Source organism: Larimichthys crocea, chromosome XX (assembly GCF_000972845.2).
Source record: "Larimichthys crocea isolate SSNF chromosome XX, L_crocea_2.0, whole genome shotgun sequence".
Lineage (NCBI taxonomy): Eukaryota > Metazoa > Chordata > Actinopteri > Sciaenidae > Larimichthys > Larimichthys crocea.
In genome coordinates this window covers 5,364,067-5,389,829 of record NC_040030.1, presented here as the reverse complement: position 1 = coordinate 5,389,829, position 25,763 = coordinate 5,364,067, and the positions used below count along the sequence as shown (strand labels likewise).

Below are 25,763 nucleotides of genomic sequence, written 5' to 3'. Positions count from 1 at the left end.
CAAAGCACCTTTTGTTAGCAGTGTCAACACAAACCTTAAGCTCACAGTCTGGGCAGAATGGACTTAAAGTGTAACATGATGGTGAAGCTGTTATTTTGAAGTAGCAAAGTTTAAATGGAGCTTTAAACAAACAATGAGGAGTTTTGGCAATATTGGATTTTTTCATAGCTATTTATGTTTTTGTCCATATGTTTATTATTTTCATAGTCTTTATTTAGTTTTGAACACTTGGACCTCCATAGCAGAAACGAGCAGTTTGCGCCATCACGGCAGTATCCGCAGCACTAACCGCGCCAACACGCGGGGTGGCAGCAGAGCTGCGACGTGCCACCGTGCCCACAAAGAAGACGAGGAGAACCGTAAACTGTCTGTTTACTTTGCTTTACGTCCACCGACAGTCGGTTGCCGGTAAAACGGGGCAGGGCCGCCGTTGTCTCCGTCAAGCTAGCCGGAGTTTGACAGACACAGAGCTCCTCTTCCTCCAGGATGAACGCAGCGCACAGCGCGTCTGTAACGAGTCCACCTCTAACCAGCGTCTTCTGACTTTACTGACCGGAAGCTGTGTCTGTAAGTGTCGGAGGTTTGACCCTGGTCGGGCCACAGTGAATGCACATCCAACAACGCTGGGCTTGGATATAAAGCAGAAACGTAAGCTAACGGTACATGTATGTGACACGAAGAGCGGAGAAGGAACCGTGAACACACATGGATCCCAACCGGATAATCCAGGCTCTGAAGGGGACTATCGACCCCAATCTGAGGATAGCGGCGGAGAATGAACTCAATCAGGTGGGTGAGCTGGACTAGTTTGTTTTTGTGTGTGTTGGTTTTCCGGGTGGTGAGGCATCACGGAAGGTTTTGGGCCAGGAATGATGCCGGGCCGGTGCTGGTGGAGGAGGGGGAGGCCGTGTTTTCTGGGATCTCGCTGTGGCATCGGCCTGGTGATCCTCCAGCCCCGGTTTAGGAGTTTATATCAGGCCTGTGATCCGCAGTTTGACCGAAATGTTTCCCCACACTGACTCCGGCGGCTGCGACCAAGAACAATAGAGTGAGATCTGACAGCCATCAGGAGGCGTCAGGACGCAGAAACTTTTCTCATGTCAACACTGGAGAGCACACACACACACACACACACACACACACACACACACACAGAGCTGTGCTGCTGTGCTGTCACAGTGGATTTATAAAACTAGTCAATATTACAAAATGATCAGACACAAATAAAAAGACCATGCTCTTTAAATGATTGATGAATCAACATGTGATTGGTTTACTGCATCATAATTTGGTCCACTGAGGCCTTTGCTTCCAGATGATGGACCAAAATATGAACTATAATCATGCAGAAACATAATCTGTACGTCTCTGTCTGCTCACAGGACGACAACTTCATCTAACAGTTTTGCTTCTCTATCCTACCCTCTGTCAGTTTAGATATTTTCCATATTTATTTGATACTTTTCCATATTTCTAAGTCCTAAAGTGGTTTACTAAAAACTTTTATTATTCATTATCAGTAGTTGGACAATATTTAATATCTCCTCATCTGAAGTCGATTATTTTTCATTGTTTAGTCGATGAATGGTAGCAGCTTAAATTTTTAGATTTCATTGTTCGTCTTGACCTGAAAATATTTAAATGTCTTGCCTCCTAAATGTAAGTGTGTCTTTATGTTCTGAAATATTAACTGCACTTTAGATTCCACCTGTAAGACCTGCTCCAACTTCAGACACTGTTCAGCTTCTCTTTCTCTATTTCGCGATGCTGAAATGAAACAAAATGATCTTATATTAGTTTTACTGTCTAACTGCTGCACACCTGTGCATGCACAGGGCTGAAACCTTGATTGATTGATGCAGTACTGCAGTCAGGCTTTAGTTCTTCTTTTAAAAATCCACCCGATCCCTGCGATTCAGTCATGGATGAAAAACCGAAGATGTTATGGACACCTTTTATGATTTTCACCCTCTGACAAAAATAATCTTCCAATTATGCATCGTGTTACACACTTCTTTTCAAATTTGCATCGAACTTCCAACTTAAACTTATGATATCTTTTTATATGTGACCTTCTGAACATTTCAGATTTATCAGAGTTTTACAATCTCAGCTTTGCAACCAATGAAAATCTAACCCTAATCTGATGAAAATGATTTCATCCTGTCATAACTGTCGAACTCTTAGGTCTGCTTTTCAGATTCTGTCTAAAAATCTCTGTGTGTTCTACAGCTGTGTCTGTTTACAGTTTTTATTGTTACCAAAAATAATTAATTTCACGACTGCACAAAGACTTCGATCACTTAAAGTATGTTGTAGGCATGTTAGTAATATCAAGATTTGATTTTCTTTTTTTAGTTAATTGGGGAAAATCTCTCTTTTCTTTGAAAGATATAAAATTCTGCTAAATCATAAAATAAGAATAGAATAAGGGCCACTTTAACAAAAAAACAAACAAACTCTGGGACCACATAACTCCAAAAATATCCCTCAAAACAATACAGGTCAGTCCCAAAATGACAGACCATGTAAAATAGAAATAACACCGCCTACTCACTCATCATTGTCTCTGTTACATCTGCTGAAAAAAAGAATGGTGCTGAAACATCCGTGAAGCGATGTCTGGCTCCACACACTCACCAGGGTCTACTTTGATCCGGTTGCGCTGCTTTGTCTTCAGTTGTAGGTGGTTGGAAAAGGGCATCAACAGTTGCAGAGCGGTCAGCCAGCTCAGGATGTTCAGGTTTGACGTGGACAAAACAGAATGTCAAACTTTTCTCTCTGAAAGTCGTCTTCAGATGTGTTGTCCACAAAGATGACAACCTGTCTTTGTTCTCATTGTGTGTTTTGCCTGATCCACTTAGAGCTGTTGTCTAATTCAGGGAAACATCTTCCCAGTTGCGATTTGAAGGCTTTGCAAATGTTCCTTGAAGGCTGCAACTGCGTCTCTAGCCCGCTCATCTTCTGCAGCGAGGAGAGAATCAGCCAGTATTAAAACAATTGAATCTCTGCCGATTTGAAACGGGCGCAGTTGCATCTTGAGGTGTGCATTTTGTCCTGGATGTTGAAGACGGTGACAGCTTTTCCTTTCAGCACTGACTCCCAATTGTTGACAGTGCTGAAAACAACAGCCAGGTATCCTAATTTTGCAAACCACTGGAAATCATGAATGACAGAAAGTAACCATCACTGAATCTGCTGATCAGATTTTCACAACTTGGAGGGTTTTGTTTGACAATGAATCATCCTCCCAGGACTCAACAGCAATGCTAGCTGAACCACTTGTATTAATTCAGAGCACACCATGACCCTGACAGTTGACCCACTGATCATTTGCCAGCACAGTGTCGCAACACGGCTGTTTACAGGAAAGACTACTGAATTTTTAATGTCTGGATTTACTTATGAGTCATGTTAATGTTGAAAACAACACACGTGTGGCACTCATCACAAAGCTCTGGTGTCCCTTGCAGAGCTTGAAAAAAAACTTGGTCCAAAACTAAACAGCTACTGCAAATTGTTGATGAAAATAAACGATAAAATGTAGATGTAGTGTGATAAATGCATTTCAAAACCAGAATATATTTGACTATTTAAAAATATATCCGTCTTCAAACCACTGCAATTTTGGTTTGTCATTTATGGAGCAGTCAGTCTTTGTAAAAAAATAAATAATTACAGACATCTCTGTGTTGTCTAGATAAAATAGTGATAGACGACTTCTCTTCTTCTCTTTCAACATGATCACAAAGTTCTATTGGTGGCAAAGGTTGTGAGTTCAAGATCTTTTATATTATCAGGCAGTTATGTCAATTTAAGCTACGTGACTTCTTCCTCCTTGAAATGTTTAGCTCAGGATCTGGGTTAGATTTTCTGTTTTCTCTTTGGAATGAATGCTCTAATGTTAAAAACACTGCTCCGTGTGTTTCAGTCCTACAAGATCATCAACTTCGCCCCGACCCTGCTTCAGATCATCGTGTCGGAGCAGGTGGAGTTTCCTGTTCGTCAGGCAGGTGAGACCGCGGATGTTTTTTAAGGGCTGTTTGTTCTTCATCTCATTGCTAATTATGGTCGGAAGGGATTGGAAGTCAAACACAGCAGGGTTATGTTTATTTCCTCGGTGAAGCAGTTTTGATTAGATCCTGGCAGCTACACCCACTCACACCGAACGAGACAGAATAAACTGTTTACTTGAACTTGAAATGACATGTCATTGTGTTTTCATTCCATTCTGTGCACCTCTTCAAATGATTTTGATGATATCAGCTTTTGTTTGTATAAAAATGACTCCATTCTGAAATCGCTGCAGTTGATATGTTTGCTGCGAGTCCATTCATCTCAGATCAGATATCTGAGGACATATCGTCTTCTAGTGGCATCTGATTGAACCTAATTTAGTTTTTGGTGACAGATTTGTGCGCACGCTGTTCTGTTTTCTGTTTTACAGTTTAAAAGACACTGGCTCACCATAACACCTTAACTCCAAAATAAGAGTTTTTTTAGTACTGCCACAGCTCAGAGAGGAAAACACACACACAACAGTTGTACTGAAGTGTGCAGAACGCTTTATGGCCAGTTTGTACAGGAGAAATAATTACAGACCAAGTTTTAGGTGTTGATATGCATCATTTTTCTTTTTGCCACAGTTTGAGCTAAATGTTTCCACCTACTACCATTCTTTATGCTAAGCTACGCTAACCATGTCCTGTCCATTATTTGAAAGAGTAAAATGTGAGACAAGCTTTGCAAAAAAGAAACGATCAGTTTCATTTCATAGATTAAAAATTGCATTGAAAAGACAAAAAAAGCATCCTGCTGTGAAGTATTTCAACTTGATGGCTGCTTTAGAGAACATGGTTATATTATGTGGAGTGGTGCATTGTGTTATTTCTTTAGCAGGTGTCAAGTAACGTAACCTGTAACGTGTAACTTGCTTTAATCCATGTAATTGTCAACAAACTGAAGGAATTAATATCAGGATTACACCTGAGTGTAAATCCCAGAAGAATGTGTAGAAGCTGATTGACTCACACTCTTGGAAATACAGAACTGGATAATGTAATGCTGACACTGTTTCATGTTTTATCAAAGTATCAAAGAATATCATAAAACAGGTGGCACGACATCATGTATATGAAGGTATAAGTCTGGTTATTTTCTGTCTTGTTCTTCTTGTCAGCATTTCCCGTAAAAAAGATCCAAACCAACAATCTGTTTCTCTCTCTCTACTTTCTGACTTCCTGTCTGTGTCATACCAAAGATGTCTAAAATTTTTATATCTTTAAAAAACACCTTCCAGTCATATTTTTAAATGTCCTCAAACAGCTGCTCGCTTTATTTTTATTTATTTATTTTTTTAATCAAATGTTACTCAAACAGGAGGAAATGCTGCATTCGTTGGGGACTGTTTTTAGTGGTAATCCACATTAGTTTCTCTAGTGGGTATTTGTGTGCAGCATGATGGTGTGTGACTGAGTCAAAATAAACTACAGTGTGTGTTTGTGGTAATAAAGGAACATGTGAACATAGAGATTTATTGATAATATCAACTTGTGTGTGTGTGTGTGTGTGTGTGTGTGTGTGTGTGTGTGTCACAGCGGCCATCTACTTGAAGAACATGGTGAGTCAGTACTGGCAGGACAGGGAGCCGTCTCTCGGCGAGGTCGTCTTCCCCTTCAACATCCACGAGAACGACCGGCAGCAGATCAGAGACCACATAGTGGAGGGCATCATCCGTTGTCCAGAGTCCATACGGTACATAGACTGAACACACACACACACACACACACACACACACACACACACAGTTATTCAGGACCACTGCTTTCATCTCTAATCACTGCAACCATATCTTAACTCAGTAACTGAGGACTTCCACCCGTCTTTGCTCTGTCTGCAGTGCTCAGCTGACCATGTGTCTGCGAGCCATCATCAAGCACGACTTCCCTGGTCGCTGGACCGCCATAGTGGACAAGATCGGCATGTACCTGCAGTCTCAGAACAGCGGCAGCTGGTACGGCAGCCTGCTGGCTCTTTACCAGCTGGTCAAAACATACGAGTGAGTAAACTGTTCATGTTCCTGCGTTCCACCACGCTGCTCTGGGGAGCCATTAGCTCTCACATCACAACGTCACAACTACAGATCACCTCAGCTGATGTAGTTTTAGCTGAAGTGTTGAGATCGGATCTATTTACTGGTACACTTTGCCGGTGTCGATAGGTTTATCTCTGAATCCTGGCAGCAGACACAACTCGTATTTTCTTCCAGTAGTTACTTGTTAATATAACAAGTGTTTGCGTGTGCGTGTGTACTTCAGGTACAGGAAGGCAGATGAGAGGGAGCCGTTGCTGGCAGCGATGCAGATCTTCCTGCCGAGGATTCAGCAGCTCATCAGCCAACTGCTGGTCGACTCCACCATCTTCTCTGTCCTCATCCAGAAACAGATCCTCAAGATCTTCCACGCTCTTGTACAGGTGTGTGTGTGTGTGTGTGTGTGTGTGTGTGAGTGGCATGCAAGGCCAGTCTGCTTCAGTCGAGCTGAGGCGGCACAGTTCATACCCTGCAAACTGTTTCACCGTCCGACACCTTTGGTCTAAATTGGACTTTGGACACAAAATAAATGAAATCGGCTTAATAAACCAGGAAACAGTGTGAATGAGCCAATATTGAGGTGATTCTTAAAATCCTTCCTCCGATCAGGCTATGAAATATTTTAGCTTTTGTGGTCAGGAGGAAGAGAAAACACTTTCAGTATTAATGAGAGTGTCATTTGTCAGACTGACACATTTCAGCTCATTCATTCGACAGAGATGATGCATAGCTTCAGATTTCTCTTCAAGTATGACAATGCATTAAGGAAATGAAGACAGTGATAAAAGAACAGAAAACACTCTTCATCATGTCCGCTTCTGGACAGACAAAAGAACAGATGTTTTCAGTGACAGTGACAGAGTACTCTGCTTATTTCTGTAAATAAAGCCACAGCAAACATTTCTGTACCTGACAAACAGAGACAGGGGATGAGGTCAGCAATATTACATATAGATAAAGAATAAATATAGTATCCAATATGACACTGGTGTGTGTGTCTGTGTCTCTGATGATCATGATGACAGCATTAACCTCGTTGTCGTTCTGCAGTACTCGCTGCCTCTCCAGCTGATCAACAACACAGTGATGACTCAGTGGATGGAAATTCTCCGAGCTATAATGGACCGAGACGTCCCAGCTGTAAGACACACACACACACACACACACTTCTTCATCTCTTTTTTTTCTTACCAGTTTTAAGAAATATCACGCTTGGGGCATGAACATGCGTTGATTCTTTCTGTTATTTTACAAAACCTTACTTGCTATAACATCAGAAGTTGTCATAACAAGAAACAAAGAGAAAAAGATCTATCACTGCTAAAATCAGTGGTTCCCAACTTGTGGGGCCAACCACCACTAGGGGGCACCAAAGCACCAAAGACTCAGTTCTCTAATATTTCATCATTTCATTTATTTCTGTGAAGAAAACTAAAAATAGAGTTTAGAGTTTACATAAGCTCTATTCACAGAGCCTTCGCTGTCTGCTAAACAGCCTCATCCTGTACAGTTAAGACAACCAAATAGCTCATAGAACAAGAATAGAGAACACTGAATCTGTCCAAAAAAAAGCTATTAATATATGACTGTTTAATACACAAAGGACAGAATTGTATAAACAGTCCCTAAAACAGGAAAACTCATCTTTGATGAAAATATTCACAGGAAATAATTGTTTGACACAAATTTCCTGCAGTAATTGTGTTTATTTGGTATCAATGTTCTGTTATTGTCATGCATTGAATATAATATGAAATATCCATAAAATATGTCACTTAGTCAGTTTACTCAGTGATAGAAAAGATACATGAAGCTTAACTGACACTTTAGAGAGCAATAACATGAATCTAAACATGGAACATGATGATCTACGATGATGATGATGAAGATAATAATTATCATACATTGAGTTGTCTTTGTGTCACTATCTGTAATCATATTAGGTGTGAATATGGTATCAGTGATTGTGTGTGTGTGTGTGTGTGTGTGTGTGTGTGTGTTAGGAGACGTTGGAGGTTGATGAGGACGACCGTCCTGAGCTGGCGTGGTGGAAGTGTAAGAAGTGGGCGTTGCGCATCATCACCAGACTGTTCGAGCGGTGAGTCCACAGCTGCTCCCGCATCAGAACAAAGCTGATCAGTGGTCAGCAGAGTGACCTTGCTCACTCTTCGGGTCTGACTTGCAGGTATGGAAGCCCTGGCAATGTGACGAAGGAGTACTACGAGTTTGCTGACTTCTTCCTGAAGACTTATGCAGTGGGCATTCAACAGGTAAACTGTGTCACTGAGACTTTCCCATTCATTCATCTGTCGTTCAGGCTCCGGCAGTTTTGGTTTCACTGTTGTCCCTCTGTGTGTGTGCTGTCCAGGTCCTACTGAAAGTGGTGGATCAGCACCGACAGAAGCAGTATGTTACTCCTCGCGTCCTGCAGCAGTGCATCAACTACCTCAACCAGAGCCTGTCACACTCACTGACCTGGAAGCAGATGAAGCCACACATGCAGGTAGGACAGGACAGGCATAGAGGAGGCTGATCCAGAGTGAGTGAGTATTTGCATTTAGCTGCCAGATTAAAGGTCCAGTGTGGAGGATTTAGTGACCTCTGTTAGTGTAGTTATTAATTGCAACCCCTCGCTTCACCATCTCTGTGAATGAAAACGTTATATTAACATTATAACAGTAATATTATATCCCATATCTGATATATTCTGTAAATAGAGCTCCATAAATCTGTCACTCTGGACTTTTTGAAGAGACATACAGAAAATGTGACTCTGTCTGTCTTGGCTAGAGCTTTGATTCTTATCCGATCGTGATTAGACCAGACCTGATGGGTTCAGGTCATGTCAGTGCCTTCATTTCAGGCTGGGGCGTTTCCACTCCAGGAACTTCACCAGGGTACCAAGAACCTTTCGAGGAACTCAGGAACTTTTAAACCACAAGAACTAGAGACTAAAATGTAGTTCCATCGAGTCAAAATGCTACAATACAAAGAACAGCATCGGTCTGTCATTCTTAGATGTGTTATTGGTCTAATTTCACAGTTCTTCTAATGTGGTGAAAAACAAAGAGGACCTTTAGTGGACCAAAAAGGTCTTAGTGTAGTATCTGGTTCCCTGGTTCCTGGAACTTTTCCAAAACCTGACATGATATGAGCTCATATGACGTGGTTTGAAGGTTTATGGTCATTAGTGGTGCACTGATGAGTTTTCTGGTGACTGATTCTTAAGAGAACATATTGCATGGCTTCTTGAGGCCTAACCCACATGTTGATTACAATTATTGATGTTTCTATTCATCTGTTGGTTTAATTAATTAGTTTGATTGGTCACTTAGTCAGTAAGATGTCGGAAAATAAAAAAGGAGGCCAAGGTGACAGCTTCAGATAAAGATGATAATCATCATGTAATCAGATTTGTCAGCGATTATTTTTCTGTTGGTGAACTAATTAACAATTTAAATTTTAAGAATAAATCATTTAAGCACTGTGTTTAGTGATCGTATAAGATTGTGCATCGTTTGCCTCCGTGTCTGCTAGCTTGCCGTCTTCACTGTACTGTAGTTTATGAGAAGTGTCATCTGTTTCAGGCCATATGTCAGGAGGTCATCTTCCCTCTCATGTGTTACAAAGACGAGGATGAGAAGCTCTGGCAGGAGGACCCCTACGAGTACATCCGCATGAAGTTCAGTGAGTACTTGAACGCACCATGAAATTATACCTGACTGCGTGTGTGTGTTATGTACAATAAATTCTGAGAGTTCAGGAAGAACAAGTGAATGGGCTTTTGTTTATGAACTACTTTGTAACTAATGTGACCTTTATAGCTGCATCACTGCCATTGTATTTAGTAGTGGAGGAAGGATGTCGGCCATGTTTTCCAACAAGTGTGATCCGATTCTTTGTGTGACTGAGTGTGTATGTGTGTGTCTCTGTTGCAGACCTTTACGATGACCACGCCTTGCCGGCTACCGCTGCCCAGAGCCTCCTGTGTAAAGCTGCCCGTAAGAGGAAGGAGGTGTGAAGGAGTGCTTTCTTCTTCTTCTACACAGTTTACGATGAGACTGACACTTTATACTTTAATTGACTGTAATTTACTTTTTTAGGTTTAAGACTTTACTTACAAAGCCTCTGTGCTTTTTATGGCCACATTCTTTATGTTTAATGCTTATTTGTCTATGTATTATTGAAATCTACACTAACAGTGGATCTAATGACGAAACAGAAACAGAAAACACAAACTCTGCAGTTCCCACTATGGTTATTAAAAGTATCAATATTTTATTCCATGGCTTTCAAAGAGGTATTAAGTATTGTTGTGTAATACTTGTACCAAAGATTATAACTCTGGTAACGTGAGCCTCTTTCATCTCATTGTTGTGGTTTTCCAGCCTGCAGACACCTTCTGTTTCCAGCTGTAGGATACTTCATGCTGTGATAAACCTGCTGTACTTTATATACAGAGCTTTACACTGTGGTCAAACAGTAGACAGCATATGTTAAAATTAGCAACCAGCTGGTGAGCAGAGTGGAACAGTGAGCAGCTAAAGACCCAGATGTTTTTGTGGGAAGAGACCAAAGTATGAAATATGTAGTTCTGTGTCTGCTGGATGTGTAGATGTAAACTGTCATAGACCTTAACAAAACAATCATTTTGTTCCACCTCTGTTATAACGGGGTAAGATGTCACATTTCTAAGATAAGTTTTAAGTAAACTTTATAATTCAGAACTTTTAAAGAGCTAGTTAATTTCTTCATTAGACATTCAGCTGTCACTTTTCTTTTCTACATGTAACCTTTTGTGTTTCCCTCTCTGCAGGTTCTTCCTCAGATGATGGAGTTCTGCCACCAGATACTGATGGACCCCTCTGCTGACTCCCGCAGGAAAGACGGGGCACTGCACTGCATTGGCGCGCTGGCTGACCTCTTACTGAAGGTACACACACCTGCAGATACAGCCCTTAGAACAGCTCAGATGGAGCATTTTTAAAGTCATTTGAATCATTTCTGTTTGTCCGTCTCATCCTACAGAAGCGGATGTACAGAGAACAGATGGAACTGATGCTGCAAAACTACGTCTTCCCTCTGCTCAACTCTCCTATGGGTTACCTGCGAGCTAGGGTGAGTGAACACCCCCACCACTCCTTCACTGTTTCACTCTGTTTACTCTTTGTGCAGTCTCATAGTATGTCACATGATGCTCTGGAGTGAACATACATCTCAGGACCTGACTGAGGATGGTTCCTCTGCTGGTGTTGTGGTGTAAATCAGTGGAACTTTGGGTATTGTAGTTATCTCCTCACACTGCACACTGAATGCTTTTGATGCTGACTGCACGTTAGCTACTAGCAGACATGCTGTGCAGTGAATGTTAATAATTTATACCCCTTTTTATTTTAAAGGTAAGCAAAAGTAACAAAATACAAATATCATTTTATCATTTCACACTGAAATGATGCACGTCACAGTACAGATATTTGATTTGATAACTCGTGATCATATTTCTCTTTGTTACTGCAAGTGATTAATCACATCAGAGTTGCTGATTTAAGCAAGAGGGTGTGCTTTAACGTCATTATTGGCACGACAGTGATATAGCATCACTGTCGTGCCAATAATAAGTTAAAGGTCACTCTCGAGTGTAATATTGCGATTATACAACAATTACTAAATTAAATAAAATGTATAAGCAATATATATTTATGTTTTGGGGCAATTTGCTTTTAAAATAAAAATTTCTTTGCTCACGTTTATAGATACACGGGGTCTGACTAATACCAGGAAAACAATGAGTCACAGCAGTAGACTCTTATGTGTAATGGGACCCAGTTTATTACTCCAGCAAGTAGCCCAAGCCTTAGTAACAACTTAGCAACGGAGACGCTTTCTAGTCCCGTCAGAGCTTATGGAGATTGTGGAGTTTCCCAAAGTGAATAAATAGCAAACACATAAAAACACTAAACGGCTTTGCTAGTTCAGTCTTGTAGTGACTAAGATATCTGCTGAAGAATATATTTTTCCATGGACAGATTGGCCTCCTAAATTACAATTATTTTAAAGCTAGTGTCGTATCAGCGAATCACCGGGACAGCTGATGGGGGATGATCCAAACATTTCCAGTAACAAAGATCGATGTATTTAAAATGGTCAACATGTTTTTATGTAACAGAATATTCAGCTTCACTCCAGATTAGTCGCCCTTTATTCTTTAAGAATATTTTCTCTGCACTCACAAACGAGGCACACACCTGTATTAATGAAGTACACACCTGTATTAACGAAGCACACACCTGTATTAACGAGGTACACATCTGTATTAATGAGGTACACGCCTGTATTAATGAGGTACACATCTGTATTAACGAGGCACACGCCTGTATTAACGAGGCACACCTGTATTAACGAGGTACACACCTGTATTAACGAGGTACACATCTGTATTGACGAGGCACACGCCTGTATTAACGAGGCACACGCCTGTATTAACGAGGTACACGCCTGTATTAACGAGGTACACACCTGTATTAACGAGGTACACACCTGTATTAACGAGACGGTGTAACAGCTTTGCAACATATAAAATATTCATTAAAGAAAGCTGAAATTTAAATTAAGATGTATTATTTTATTAAAGTTGACTTCCAGTTGACTTATTTTCAGGACGTGACAATGTGGAGATGGCAGAGTTATATTTTTAGTGATTAATGAGGTGTGCTGTCATGCTGATTTGAGCACCTTCTAAACGTCTAGCTGACCAATCAGATTGCTCAGTCGTATCTACTTGTTGTATAATGGCAGATAAAGTGTGATGAGGTTCGTTATGCAGTTACTTAATTAACTTCACCACATCAACAGCAGAAGAGCTGTCATTGGTTTCCTTTGGGAGCTGCTTTGACTGTTCTCAGATCAGAATTCAGACAAGGTTTGGTTGAGTTTGGCTGTAATGAAGTGAGCTCAGAGACGAGAACACTTCAGCTCCTCAGCGCTTCCCCTTCGACTGAAAGTTCATTTGCTCTGAGTAGCTGCGTTACATGCACAACGTTCCTTCAACCTGTTTGAAATCATTTGATCCCAACTTCACTGTTTACGTGGACGTTAAATAAAGGGATCTGAGGACAAGTACGTTTACATGCCACAGAGCATGAATTAAAATATAATTTCTTTAGCTGTGAACTGTGTAGTCTATGTGGTGCTGTTGACAATGTTGGAATCAATAAAAAGTGCTCCGTCTTGGTTCAGGCTCCAGAGCCTCTGTGTTTGATAACCCTCATAAAGAACACAGCTCATAACCCTCGGCTACATTACCCCCATGTGGAGCAAACATGCAAAGTATATATTTATTGCCAACAGAGAGAAACGATTGCATAAAGCGTTTACAGTCATTAGGCAATAATATTTTCCTTTAGAGGCGATTATCAAGGGTTTACAGGTTTACTCCTCTCTGGGGTGGAACTACAGAACCAGCTCCTGATTGCATGTTCTTAAGAAAGTTGCACAAAACAATGACGTCAAACTCACAAGTCTCCGCTGGTCGAAAACAGCAAGGAGTCATGGTGGAGAGGAAGAAACTGTATAAAGTGTGTGTGCTTCATTTCACAAAGAGGGATGACAACTAGTGCTAAAAATGATCATCTCATGTCAGGATGGAAACAATATGCTGAGACATGTTTTTACACAACACAGACAGAGACCAGCTCTCAGGCTAACTGGTTCCATATTAAACAGTGGTTAAACAATGGAGCTTATGTCTATTTTCTTTTTTCCCCACATAGAAAATTAATCAGGAAATAATCGAGACAATGAGCAGAATCATGCAGAGAGTGATTTGACATGCTACAAACGTCCCCATGTCTGCTGTTATGTCGTATACAGCTTAATATTTTGACTACAGGTGCGACACTTAACAATTTTTCTGTTTTCTATTAAAGAGGTTTAAAGTATTAAGAGTTATTAAAGCTATTAAAATTTGACAATAATGAAGCAATAATGGACCTTTTAGACTAGACTGGTTGTTTCCATGTGCAGGTAAATTCCACTTGAACCAGTGCTGTGATGTTTTCAGCAGATGGCGCCACACTGCTGCAGAACGGCAGACACGTGGTCCTCATGTCCACCTTCACATTAGGTTGGCTCTGTTGTTTTTTTTGAGTGCTAGTGAAGGAGCTCTCGAGTCCTTTGTGCACGGCTTGGTGAAGCTCGCATCAACCTCAGTGAATGATTCATACACGTGCGGCATGTGTTTGTTGTTTCCATAAAAGAGCTGTTTCTGCTTTAACTCTTCACTGACTCTCCTCCCTACAGTCCTGTTGGGTGCTCCATACAATCCATGTGAGTCAGTGTTTCAATCTCTACACCACTACAGACATATTGTAATGAACACTGACACACCGGGTGGGGCATCACTGACAGCGGCTGTAGTTTTTTTTAGACATGTAGGAAAACACTGGACAGAATTGAAACATGTCTGGGTGTTGTATTGATCTGTGCTTCCATCTGCTTCTGCTATGTTTTTGGCAGTCGTGCTGGGTGCTCCACTCCTTCAGCCCGCTGCGTTTCCACGACGAGCTGGTGCTGAGGAATGCCGTGGAGTTGGTCAAACAGGACCTGATCGACGACAAAGAGATGCCCGTCAAGGTGGAGGCCGCCATCGCTCTGCAGACGCTGGTCAGCAACCAGGAACAAGGTCTGTGGAGGGATATGGAGTTCTTTTCCTCACACCAAGATCAATTACTCTAATCAGCTGGAAGCTTGACAGCATTACACATATGTATATAAAATGACTGTGAGAGATGATTTTTCACACAAGCTCTGTGTTTGTGTGTGTGTAGCCAAGCTGTACATCAGGCCGTACATCCGGCCGATCATGCAGGAGCTGCTGCATGTGGTGAAAGAGACGGAGAACGACGACCTGACCAACGTCATCCAGAAGATGATCTGCGAGTACAACCAGGAAGTGGCCGCCATCGCTGTGGACATGACCCAGAACCTGGTAAGAAACAACACACACAGACATGTCTTCATGTCTTCATCTGGCTCTCTGCTACTGCAGAAGATATCATGTAATCCTGAGGTGTGTGTGTGTTTGTGTGTGTGTGTGTGTGTGTTTGGCAGGCGGAGATCTTCACCAGAGTCCTTCAGAGTGAGGAGTACGAGGAGAACGAGGACAAGACTGTCATGGCCCTGGGCATCCTCAGCACCATCGACACCATCCTCACTGTCATGGAGGACCACAAGGAGGTCTCTCAGTCACACACACACACACACACACACACACACACAGAGCTGTCACAGTAGTGTGATATTTGATGCTATATATATTTTTTCCTCTCTCTCTCAGATCACTCAGCAGCTGGAGGGGATCTGTTTGCAGGTGATCGGCCTGGTCTTGCAGAAGCCCATCATAGGTATGGCAGGTGTGTGTGCGCGGGCGGCCCATTCTTTTTTTTTTACATACAGTACACTCCCTTTCACACAAACACACACACTTTAATTCAGATTCCTGCGGTTTTGATATTCTGCCACCGTCACTTCATCCTATAAATGTGGAATTGTTGGTTATTCATCGCTGCATTCATTCTTTTGCTCTCTGACATGCTGCTGCGTCCCCTCCGGCTACCTCGCACAATGTGAAGAAGATAAATGCATTCTTGTTTCTTTCCTCCCGAGAGCTGAAGTCAGTTTTCTTCAAATGATCTGATTTAAAACACAGACTGCAGACTTCTGTGATGTTTCTACAGTCATAACCATCTTTAAAATCCATGAATAGAAATAATAAGACTCTCCTCAGCAAAAGAAAACTGTCTTTTATCAACCTGCTGCATGTTTCTGTTCTCTCGTTCCTATTTAAAAGCTCCCTGTGGTGTTGTTGACCTTTAGTAGACTTTAGAGACGTGTTTCGTTTCTCGTGCACACAAAAAAGGATGCTCATACATGCAGGTGATACAGTACACACTCCTGCCAATGGGTTCACACTATTCCACTGATGTGCAGAACAAAACTAAACAGACCTTAAAATGAATCTTCACTCTTTGATTGAAATAAAAATAATCTGCAGTTGTTTCTGATGAAAAATCAACACTCATGAAAAAAACATAGGATAAATGAAAACTAATAAATAAAGCCGAATCAAGTGTTTCTCCAAACAAAGACAGCAGGCTTCAGAGGAAAAAGGACTGGAGCTGGGTTGTTGATTTGCAGCGTTTAATTGTGCAAATAGACACAACAATTTTTTGACACAACTGTGCGTTCATCCTTCGTTTTGACAAAACATAGTACTTTCACTTTTACTTACTAGAGATCTCTCAACCTTGAAAAGAGTTATTATAAAAGATACAGACAGGCAGCTAACCAACGGTGAGCGTGACTTCTATTCATCAGACAGTCAAGAATCTCCTCAATAATAAAAATAGATGTTAGTTTGATCATCGCAGAGGAAGTCATCATATTTAGGTCATCGCGGTCCCTCGAGATACTCCCCATAGCCAACAGGGACATGAGGAAGCTTCCCTGTTATCATCTTTCTATTGTCTTATTTTATTTTTATCTGAATCTCAGTGTGGATTGTTGCGCAGAACAGGGACTGTAGACCTTGTCCTCCAAATCTCCAACAAGACCTGAACTCCTGTCTGCCACAGACTTTCTCTCCAGGCCGATGTTTGCTAAAGGAGACCAGTCCTTTTGTATTTGTATGGAATTTTTTACTCCTACAAAATCATCCAGTGGCGTCCTGCAGGCCGTACGTTTGACACCCCTGCTTTAAGGTTAGGGTTAGTTTAAAGTCAGACACTGTGTGTGTGTGTGTGTGTGTGTGTGTGTGTGTGTGTGTGAGAGAGAGATATAGAGAGATCCTGGTAATTGGAGCAGTTCGCCTCATGGCATGCTGTCCCACTCTCTTAATGAACGGATGAACTGATAACCTCCCGCTGTGTGCAGACAGAGGCAGATAAAGCAGCAGGAGAGAGGTCATTATGAACAAAATGAAAGAAAGAGAGGTCAAACTATTCTTTGCTTCACTAGATCTATACCACACACACACACACAAACCAGAACAGATGTGCTCTTTACCCCTTTATTGCACAAATCCCAGAGGAGGAGCTGAACACATCAGTGCTGATGTTCCTCAGGGGTATTACAGCTTTGTCACAACTGCTATCAGTGTGTGTACTGTGTGAGCTGTTTGTTTGCTCTGTGCTGACACGGTGTAGTGTACACATCTGCCAATCAAAGACTACATTTTCAGCCTATAAAGGGCAGCAAACATTGTCCTGATCCTGGTTTGTCTCTTTAATATGAGAGTACAAAAATATAACTAAAGACAACTGCCTTTGACTCTCATTTCTGACCAGTTTGTGATTTTTCCACAACATCTCTTTTAAGTGAACATCTCATTATTCCTACTCCGGCATTTTACTTTCACCGACATTGCTTCTACGGCCTTGGCTCGTTGCTCAAGGTGCAGGCTCATCAAAGAGCAGCAGTACACGTTGGCAGGCTAGCTCACCGACCTGGCATATTTTTTACATCACGTTCCAACACAAGTTCTGTTTCTCTCAATCATCTCACTGAGCTTCTTGTCTTTTTTTGTCACAGTTAGGGGGCTCTAATATGGCAGAAATTGAATATTATATTCATAACTCTGTTTTCATTAGTGTTTAATCACCTGAAAATAAGAAGCAGTGTGTTTTTGTTACCTCCGTTTCTACTGTAGCCCATTACAGACAAACTAAACACTGGCTCAGCCACTGTCATTTCCCCTGCATGCTAAGAAGGAGCGGGTGAACTGAGGGGGGTGCAGTCAGCAACCACACTGCCAGATGCCACTAATTCCTACACACTGGTCCTTTAATGCATCGCCTTCTTGTGTCGTTTCTTAACCTGGTATCATGTAATATTTCTTATAATAGTACGCTGTCTACTTCCTGTGTTAATGTTCTGTATCAAGGTTACACATACACAAACACCTGTCACGCATGCTCAGTGAAGTTGTACAGGATGTGCTGTGAATGTCATTTCCTGTCCACTGCAGAGTTCTATGAGGAGATCCTGTCGCTGGCGTTCGGCCTCACCTGTCAGACCATCTCCCCCCAGATGTGGCAGCTTCTCGGCGTCCTGTACGAGGTCTTCCAGCATGACTGCTTCGACTACTTCACAGGTATGTCTCCAGGAGATGATCTCTGTAACTGAAGTTATACTAACTGCAGAAAAAGGTTGGGTGCTGCCAAATACTGGCTGATCCGACTAAAACATTCACGAGTTTACTATGGTGGAATGTTTTCAATTAATTTTAAATGTAGATTTCCACATAAGAAGCTTTATTTTTTGACAGAGACAGGAATGTGGGGAGAGAGAGCGATGGGGGGAGGTCATGCAGCAAAGGGCCGCAGGTCGGATTTGAACCCTGGGCCCCTGCTGAGCCTTTGTACATGGGGCCGATGCTCTATCAACTGAGCTAATTGACACCCCCAAGAAAACCACATTTTAACCGTGACATAACTGAAATGATCAGAGTGGATGTGTGGGCTGGACATCCAAAACAACGAACTGAAAGAAGCTAAAATACTCAAAAGAATTCCAGAGAGCAGAGTTGTCAGTATGAGTGTCACCTTTCACATTATATTATACCTAGGATGCCTTTCCTTAGTCACATATAATGTTACAGGATGTTTATGTTAAAGTGTCAAATATTGTGAAGATAATCTTGTCCGACAAGCCGTGAGATTGTCATCTGCTTCAGGCACAGCATGGCTGAGAATGGCCTCGCCTGTCCGCCCACTCAGTCTAGTTCTCGGATCACTCTGCTGTTTTTGTCTTGCAGAAAGAATTTTTCCTGTTGTGAAAGAAAGTTACATACTTTTTGTTTATTCCTCGCTGCTGCGCCAATTTATGGACTTTACTTTTTGCTAAATGGCTAACCGATAACTGCTGCTAATGAACTGGGAGCTCGAGGCACGGGCGCCTCTGACGGTCGGAGCTGAAATGTGAAGTCAAACACTAACACTCCATCAGAGTTCTGAACCCTTAAGTCTGGGCAGAGTCAGCTGATAGGGCAGCTAGCAGCTAACCACTAATAATAAGTAAAGTCATCTAGCCCGGACGATATATATAAAATATAAATAAAACAAAATCACTGAATAAAGCCCGGTCTACAGAAACACTATGCTCCAGTGGCGTCATTACAGATCGATCCAGTATGAAATCAGTGAAAGTGAATCATGTAAAGCTGCTCCAGTTGGGGCGCAGACTAAAAATCTAGAGCTGTAAATAAGCAGAAGACGTCCAGACGTAGGTGTGCCCCGCCTACTAATGTTGATACACCAACCCGGAGGGAATGGTGATAATGTGGCCTGTCTTGTTTTATAGATATGATGCCTCTCTTGCACAACTATGTTACCGTGGATACAGACATGCTCCTGTCCAACCCCAAGCACTTAGAGGTCATCTACAGCATGTGCAAAAAGGTCAGACTGTACATGTTGATCTTGTTTTCCCTGTGTTGTTGAGTTGGCTGGTCAACTGTTGTGACCTTTGACCTGTTGTAGGTGCTGACCATAGATGCAGGTGAGGACGCAGAGTGTCATGCTGCCAAACTGTTGGAGGTCATCATCCTGCAGTGCAGAGGCAGAGGCATCGACCAGGTCAGGCACCAGCTCGCACGGTTCACACCTTCATTCCCATGCTGTCACGCAAACATCGATCATACTCACCGAAAGTTGAAGTTTTGGAGTAACAGCGTCCTGATTTCTCTGTTTTTCTTACCTGCAGTGCATCCCTCTGTTTGTGGAGGCAGTCCTGGAGCGTTTGATGCGCGGGGTGAAATCCAGCGAGCTGAGGACCATGTGCCTGCAGGTGGCTATCGCAGCTCTCTACTACAACCCGGCCCTGCTCATCCACACTCTGGACAACATGCACTTCCAGCACAACCCACAGCCCATCACTGCCCACTTCATCAACCAGTGGATGAACGACACAGAGTTCTTCCTTGGGTAAGGAGCGGAGACTCCGGTTGTTTTATACACTGACTTCTGCCGCTGGAAATGAGTTTGTGGGCCAGAAAACCAAAACAAAGAGCTAACAGAGGCTGAAGGGCTCCATGCAGAGGCAGATGACCACAGGCTGTCGATCTTTGAGGTGGTTTGACTCTTGTGTAACCACCGGATTCTTTAATTCCACCGGGCATGGCTGAAATGCGCTCCAGTCGTGTTGAGGCCGCCGTAGCTTACTTACTGTGGTAGAGGCACATAAACCAAGAATAGATGACCACGTCTGAGCAAGTTCATAAAGACTGACAGAGAAAACACTCACACTTCTGAAACCGAGCCTGGTGGAATTTAGGGGCTAGATGTCATGGTTGAAAACATGGTTGAACTGTAAGGTAAGTCTGAAACAACGAGACTAAAAGAGACTAAAAACAGTGTGAGAATCCAGTTTGGTGATCACAAAACACAGTCCGCGTGTATTGTGTGACGCTCAGTTTCGTTGGTTGAAGGTCCTGCATTTGAATCCAGCCTGGTGTCTGTGTGGAGTTTGTATTGTGTGTCCAGGAAATGGACATTTTGATAAATATACCTTCATTATGTCTACACGCAGTCTAATCATTAAATAATAATTACTGCAACAAGGTTGTAATTTCACTGAGCAAGTCCTTTAACACAGTGGATTAGTCATCGGTCTTATCTTATCTCAGCCAGTCGCACTAATCTCACTGCAGTGCGTACATGTGTACTCAGTCTGTTTTCATTTAGAGTCACCTCAGATATCTGAGTGTGTGAGTGTGTGTGTGTGTGTGTGTCTAATTTCTTAGGACTTGTGGCTGTGTGAATTCAGTTCATTCGGTCCAGTTTAGAATTGACTTTCTCTCGATAAACTAGTGATCTTTAGAGTTCTTGGTTGGTGTGTTTCTGAATAACAACATGCTAGCTGCCCCCCCTGCTTCCACTCTTTATGCTAAGCTAGGCTAACTACATCCTGACTCCTGCTCTGTACTTGACACCCAGACATGAGATTCTCTGATCCGCTCCCCTCAGGCTCCACGACCGTAAGATGTGCATCATCGGCCTGAGCGTGCTGATGGAGCTGCCCAGCCGGCCGGCGGTGTTAGAGGGAGTCGCCGCCCAGATTGTCCCCTCCATCCTGCTCCTGTTCCTGGGCCTCAAACACCTCTACGCCTCCCGCCTAGTCAACAAACCGGACCTGCTGGCTCGCGCGGGAGCTCAGGATGAAGACCAGAACGGTGAGGAAGGTGCAGGACAGAGATGGATGAGCTAATGCAGAATGAATGAAGGCTGAAAGAAAGCAGAGAGAAGAATAGAAATTGGCTCAGAGAAGATAATGAAATGAGATTCTCTATTTTTTGCTACCATTGGATCTTCCACGACTTGAATCTTGATTCAGCCCCGAGCTCAAATTAGATGCACCACATTTACTCCCTCACCCCCGCTGGCTCTGCTTTGCTTCAGTCAAGTGTAAAGGAATTAGATTCCTAAACCTTGTCTACTGCTTGTGGGGCAGGCTGATAAATTAACTTAGTGCCACGGTGACGGCTAAAGGTTTCTCCCACGGCCTTGTATTTAAAACGCGCCAATTTCACCACATTAAATGCTTCAGATTGGCGTGTTGTTAATGGAGGAGCTTACGTTTTCCTCCAGTCAAAGTTGAAATCCGCCTTCAGTCATGAGGGAGGGTATAACAAAACGATGTTATGGAGAAAATATCAACAACATTCTCCAGCTTTAGTGTACTGCTGTTAGACAATATTTGTTTTAACTAATAAAGATAGAGCTCAACATACTGAGGAAGAAACAAAAACAGTGTGATTGTTTTGTGGCAACAAAATGAGATATGGTAAACAATACAAAAATCCTCAAAATGTCCAGAGTGAACTGGCATCATGCAGGCTGTGAGGATCTTAACGTCTGCATCGTGTTCTCTGTGAACAGAGGAGATTCCCAGTGATGAAGATGAAGTGAACGAGAACCGCAACGCCATGCAGCAGCAGTCCAGCATGCAGCCGGGCCAGGGCGGCGACGATGACGACGAAGACGAAGACGACTACTGGGATGACGACGGCTTTGAGGGGACGCCCCTGGAGGAGTACAGCACGCCTTTGGACTACGACAACGGAGAGGACGAGTACCGATTCTTCACTGCCGCCCTTCTCCGTAAGTCATCAGTCCTCATAAATGTCTACTTATTCACATTTCACACACATTTGAACAATTCATTGATTACAGAATGGTTCATTTTCTTTGGCCCTTCTTGTGTGTATTAGGGGTCCAGAACAGCGACACAGCCTGGTACCAGTGTTTGACGGCTCCGCTCAGCGACGACCAGAAGAAACAGCTGCAGGAGATCTACAGCATCTCACAGCAGAGGAGGAGCACCGCCGCCAAGGGCCAATGGTGAGGAGGCAACACATAGTACGAGGAGGAGGAGGAGGAGGATGAATTCAGTTAGAGATCTTTCTTAATTGTAACACTGGCCTGAAGGGTTGTTCTGTCACAGTGTGAAGTGATTTCAAACTTTCTGACACACTTTGTGGAACACTGACTGAGGACCAGTGGACATGTGTTCAGACTATGGAGGAAAATATTTGACATGTTTTATGTCACAAAGTGACCAACAAGAAGATTCCTTCAGAATAAAAGCCAAACCTGAAAACCTTTAATGAAAACTCTATCACTCTCCCAGTGGTGCTGTATCGGTGTATCATATCGTCAGAGAATGAATGAAAACCAATCAATGGCTGTTAAAGTATACTATACTTCATTTTCTGTAACAATGAAATTAAAACCAGTGGCTGCCTTTATGGTCATAAAACCTAACCATTCTTTATATTGTCAGTGGGCTGCAGTCCGTTACCTCTGGTTGGCCTGGCAGAAGAGCGGCTCCTTAATATTAATGATACCTGTTTATTGCTCAAGCTCCAGAGTGAGAGATTTAAAACTATACTGAGTTGTTTTATTTAAAACTTAAAAGAACAATGACAAACGTGCTGCACAAATTCTGATTGTGCTAATAAAGGTCCTATGTTAAAGTGTTTGATTAATACTCATTCAATACCAAATCTTGTAACCTTGAGAGAACTTGTCAGATGCCACTTTCTTTGAAATTGTAAATATCTTTACTATTCCATCACAGACATCCGAGTCCACACCAACAGAATTAAAAAGCACATCATGTAGTCCAGTCTGGATCTGACCAGAGGCCTGTTCTGTTTTCAGAGCACTGACGGACATGGACGGACTGCAGAACCAGTGGAGGGGGACGAAGAAGAGAAGAGCTGGTCTGACCTGACCTGAAGTGGATTTCAGTCTAACCTGAAATATCTCAGCCCAGATCAGACCACATCAGACTTAATGGATCCCACCAAAACCAGGTCCCACCATGCCATCAGAACTGGATGGAGGTAGCAGGGGCTGCATTGGCATTCTATCAGTTTGGGACCTGGTGCACTGTAGAGAGCCCCTACTGGAATATTCCTATCACCAGGACAGGACCGCTGGCCTGTGTGTGTGTGTGTGCGTGTGTGTGCGTGTGTGTGCGTGTGTGTGCGTGTGCGTGCGTGTGTGTGTGTGGACTCCAGATAAAGGTCTGCATTATAAATATAAATGTCCTTGACCAGCAAAATTTGTTTGAGTTCTTGTACAATGCAGTTCCTTTGGTCTGTGTCTACGTAGTTGTGTGTGTGTGTGTGAGTGTGCGCGTGTGAGAAACTGTAAAAATAAAAACACATCGGAGTGTGTGTTTGTACGTACTGTAAGCGCTTGTCTTTGTCTCTCTATAGCTGATCACTTTTTATCATCTCATGAAGCGAGGGGCCTGTGAGGAGCGAGGAGAGGCCGGTTTTCAGACAGGGTGCCTTGAATTCAGACTGCAGATGGACGAGGAGGTCAAAGGTCAAAGACTTGTGGCCTCCGGCCATGACGTCACATATGACATTTAAAATGGGAGTGGGGTCTCGGGAGAAGCAGTTTTTTTGTTTTTTTGTCTTTCTGTTTGTCTATGGATTTTGTTTTTGTAACAGTTTTCTGAACTAATTTAAGAAAATCATAAAAGTTCATGTAACATTGTTCTGAATTGTTCTTTCTTCTCTCCTTCATACCATCACTAAACACCCTTTTACTTTGGTTTGCTAATCCTTGTTCACAGACGTTACAAAGTCTTCTTAGTTAGAACAAAACACGCAAGTGGAGCTGACACTGACTGAGTGAGAGACAGGTACAGGTCACCGGGAAGGCTGACACAAACCGTCATCACTCATGGGTAATTTAGACTCACCAATTGACCTATTCACAAACAACATTAGCAGACTAGACTCAGTTAAGGCCAAGGCCAGCTGGCAGGTTCGAAGGCCGCACAACTCCAAACCCAGAGTGTTCTTGCTAACCACCGAACCACCGTACTGCCTGAGATATTTCAGTCTGGCACCAATGTTCAACTGACCAGCTAACGTTGTCATTTCTTCTTGTGTTATGTGTTGCTCATTGGTTGGTGCAGTATTTTCCACTCTAGATCTCCTGGTGGTGCTGTATTAAACAGCACTGCATTCAATTATTGAGGTAATTCTTGTTCTTCATACCGTTTGGACAATGAATGGAAACCAACGGCTGCCTTTAGGGTATGAAAAATCCATGCTGTCTTCATTTGCATTACAATGTACAACGGAAACCAGTGACTGCTAAAGTTCTATTTTATTTTCTGTAACAAGGAAATTAAAAGCAGTGGCTGCCTTGAAGGTAGAAAAAGTATTCCCGCTTTAAAATCTGTGAAGCTCCTCAGTCGTCCAGGTCATCCATCTGTCTTTGAGGACAGTTGAGTTTGGAGGAACTGGACCTGTTTGTAGATCCATGAAGACGTTTCACCTCATCCAAGAGGCTTCTTCAGTTCCCTCGCAGTTCACAACAGTTACCATTACTGCATGATGCACGTGTTTCAGTCTGCCGTTGAACTGCATTACCATGTTACAATAATGTAGCTTTGACAGAGTGTGCGAGTCGCCTCCTTAAATGGACTGGAAACCAGCAGCTGTGTTGAAGGTACAGTAAACATGATTTAAAGTTTGGTTTTCTTTAATTCTGTGAGATGGAGACAGTGCTAATTTGTTTTGGCTTCAACATGCAGTTGTTCCTCTTTTATTCTCTAAAATGTGTACTCCCTCTCAGTTGATATCCCCTGTGTGTGCTGTAATGCTTGTTTTCTCCTCATCCCACAGAGGAGCTGTCCTGTGGTGGAGGGATGTGGGATTGTCAACAGCGGGTTTCTTCCCTTATGTTTGTGTACATTCTCACTCTGTGGCTTCTTGGTCATGAAGCGCTGCAGGAGATTTACTCTGCAGCGATGGAATCTGTCTTCCATCATTAGATTTCAGTCTCTGCCTGCCCGTCTCTCCCTCACACTCTCTCTCTCTGAGCTTTGTAATCATTTGTCCTGCATGCGAATGACACCCGCCGAATGGGAGATGTTTTTTTTTTTTCTTCTTTTGGCTGACATATCTAGGCCAAGCGAAGATGTTGCTGCAGCGGTAACAAGCATTCCCACGCCAGGAGAGGAGAGCTGCAGAGGGTGGAAGTAAAGACCAGTGAAAAATGACCACATCCACTGCAAACACTGTAAGAGTTGAGTTGATTTGCAGCCCCATTTGCAGCCTCTCTTGACACATTGCTTTAGGTGATATGTG

At 42.7% G+C, this 25,763-nt stretch overlaps 1 protein-coding gene across 4 annotated transcripts; it reads left to right on the top strand.

Moving 5' to 3' along the window:
- The first annotated feature begins 335 nt into the window (after nucleotides 1-335).
- ipo8 (importin 8) lies at nucleotides 336-24,163 on the top strand. 4 transcript variants are annotated; one of them, XM_019274595.2, is made up of 26 exons: nucleotides 336-789; nucleotides 3,932-4,013; nucleotides 5,598-5,754; nucleotides 5,900-6,058; nucleotides 6,318-6,474; nucleotides 7,142-7,231; nucleotides 8,095-8,189; nucleotides 8,277-8,361; nucleotides 8,460-8,594; nucleotides 9,679-9,778; nucleotides 10,030-10,106; nucleotides 10,908-11,024; nucleotides 11,120-11,209; nucleotides 14,390-14,416; nucleotides 14,606-14,771; nucleotides 14,917-15,077; nucleotides 15,200-15,325; nucleotides 15,426-15,492; nucleotides 18,114-18,239; nucleotides 19,448-19,545; nucleotides 19,627-19,722; nucleotides 19,850-20,070; nucleotides 21,112-21,317; nucleotides 22,024-22,245; nucleotides 22,356-22,485; nucleotides 23,308-24,163. In XM_019274595.2, coding segments are annotated over exons 1-26 (3,075 nt in total). In that variant the 5' UTR covers nucleotides 336-705; the 3' UTR covers nucleotides 23,309-24,163. The 4 variants fall into 4 exon arrangements, with proteins under 4 accessions (XP_019130140.1, XP_019130139.1, XP_019130142.1 ...); XM_019274594.2 differs by having other exon boundaries at nucleotides 15,426-15,501; XM_019274597.2 differs by lacking the exon at nucleotides 14,390-14,416 and having other exon boundaries at nucleotides 337-789.
- The last annotated feature ends 1,600 nt before the right edge of the window (nucleotides 24,164-25,763 follow it).

What these genes read in the sequence shown, in the direction of transcription:
- ipo8 (XM_019274594.2), top strand. Translation starts at nt 706, where the DNA reads ATGGATCCCAACCGGATAATCCAGGCTCTGAAGGGGACTATCGACCCC. An exon ending in GCCCATCATAGGTATGGCAG is followed by an intron (nt 15,502 to 18,113) that starts GTGTGTGTGCGC and finishes TGTCCACTGCAG; the next exon opens with AGTTCTATGAGGAGATCCTG. An exon ending in GAGGCAGAGGCATCGACCAG is followed by an intron (nt 19,723 to 19,849) that starts GTCAGGCACCAG and finishes TCTTACCTGCAG; the next exon opens with TGCATCCCTCTGTTTGTGGA.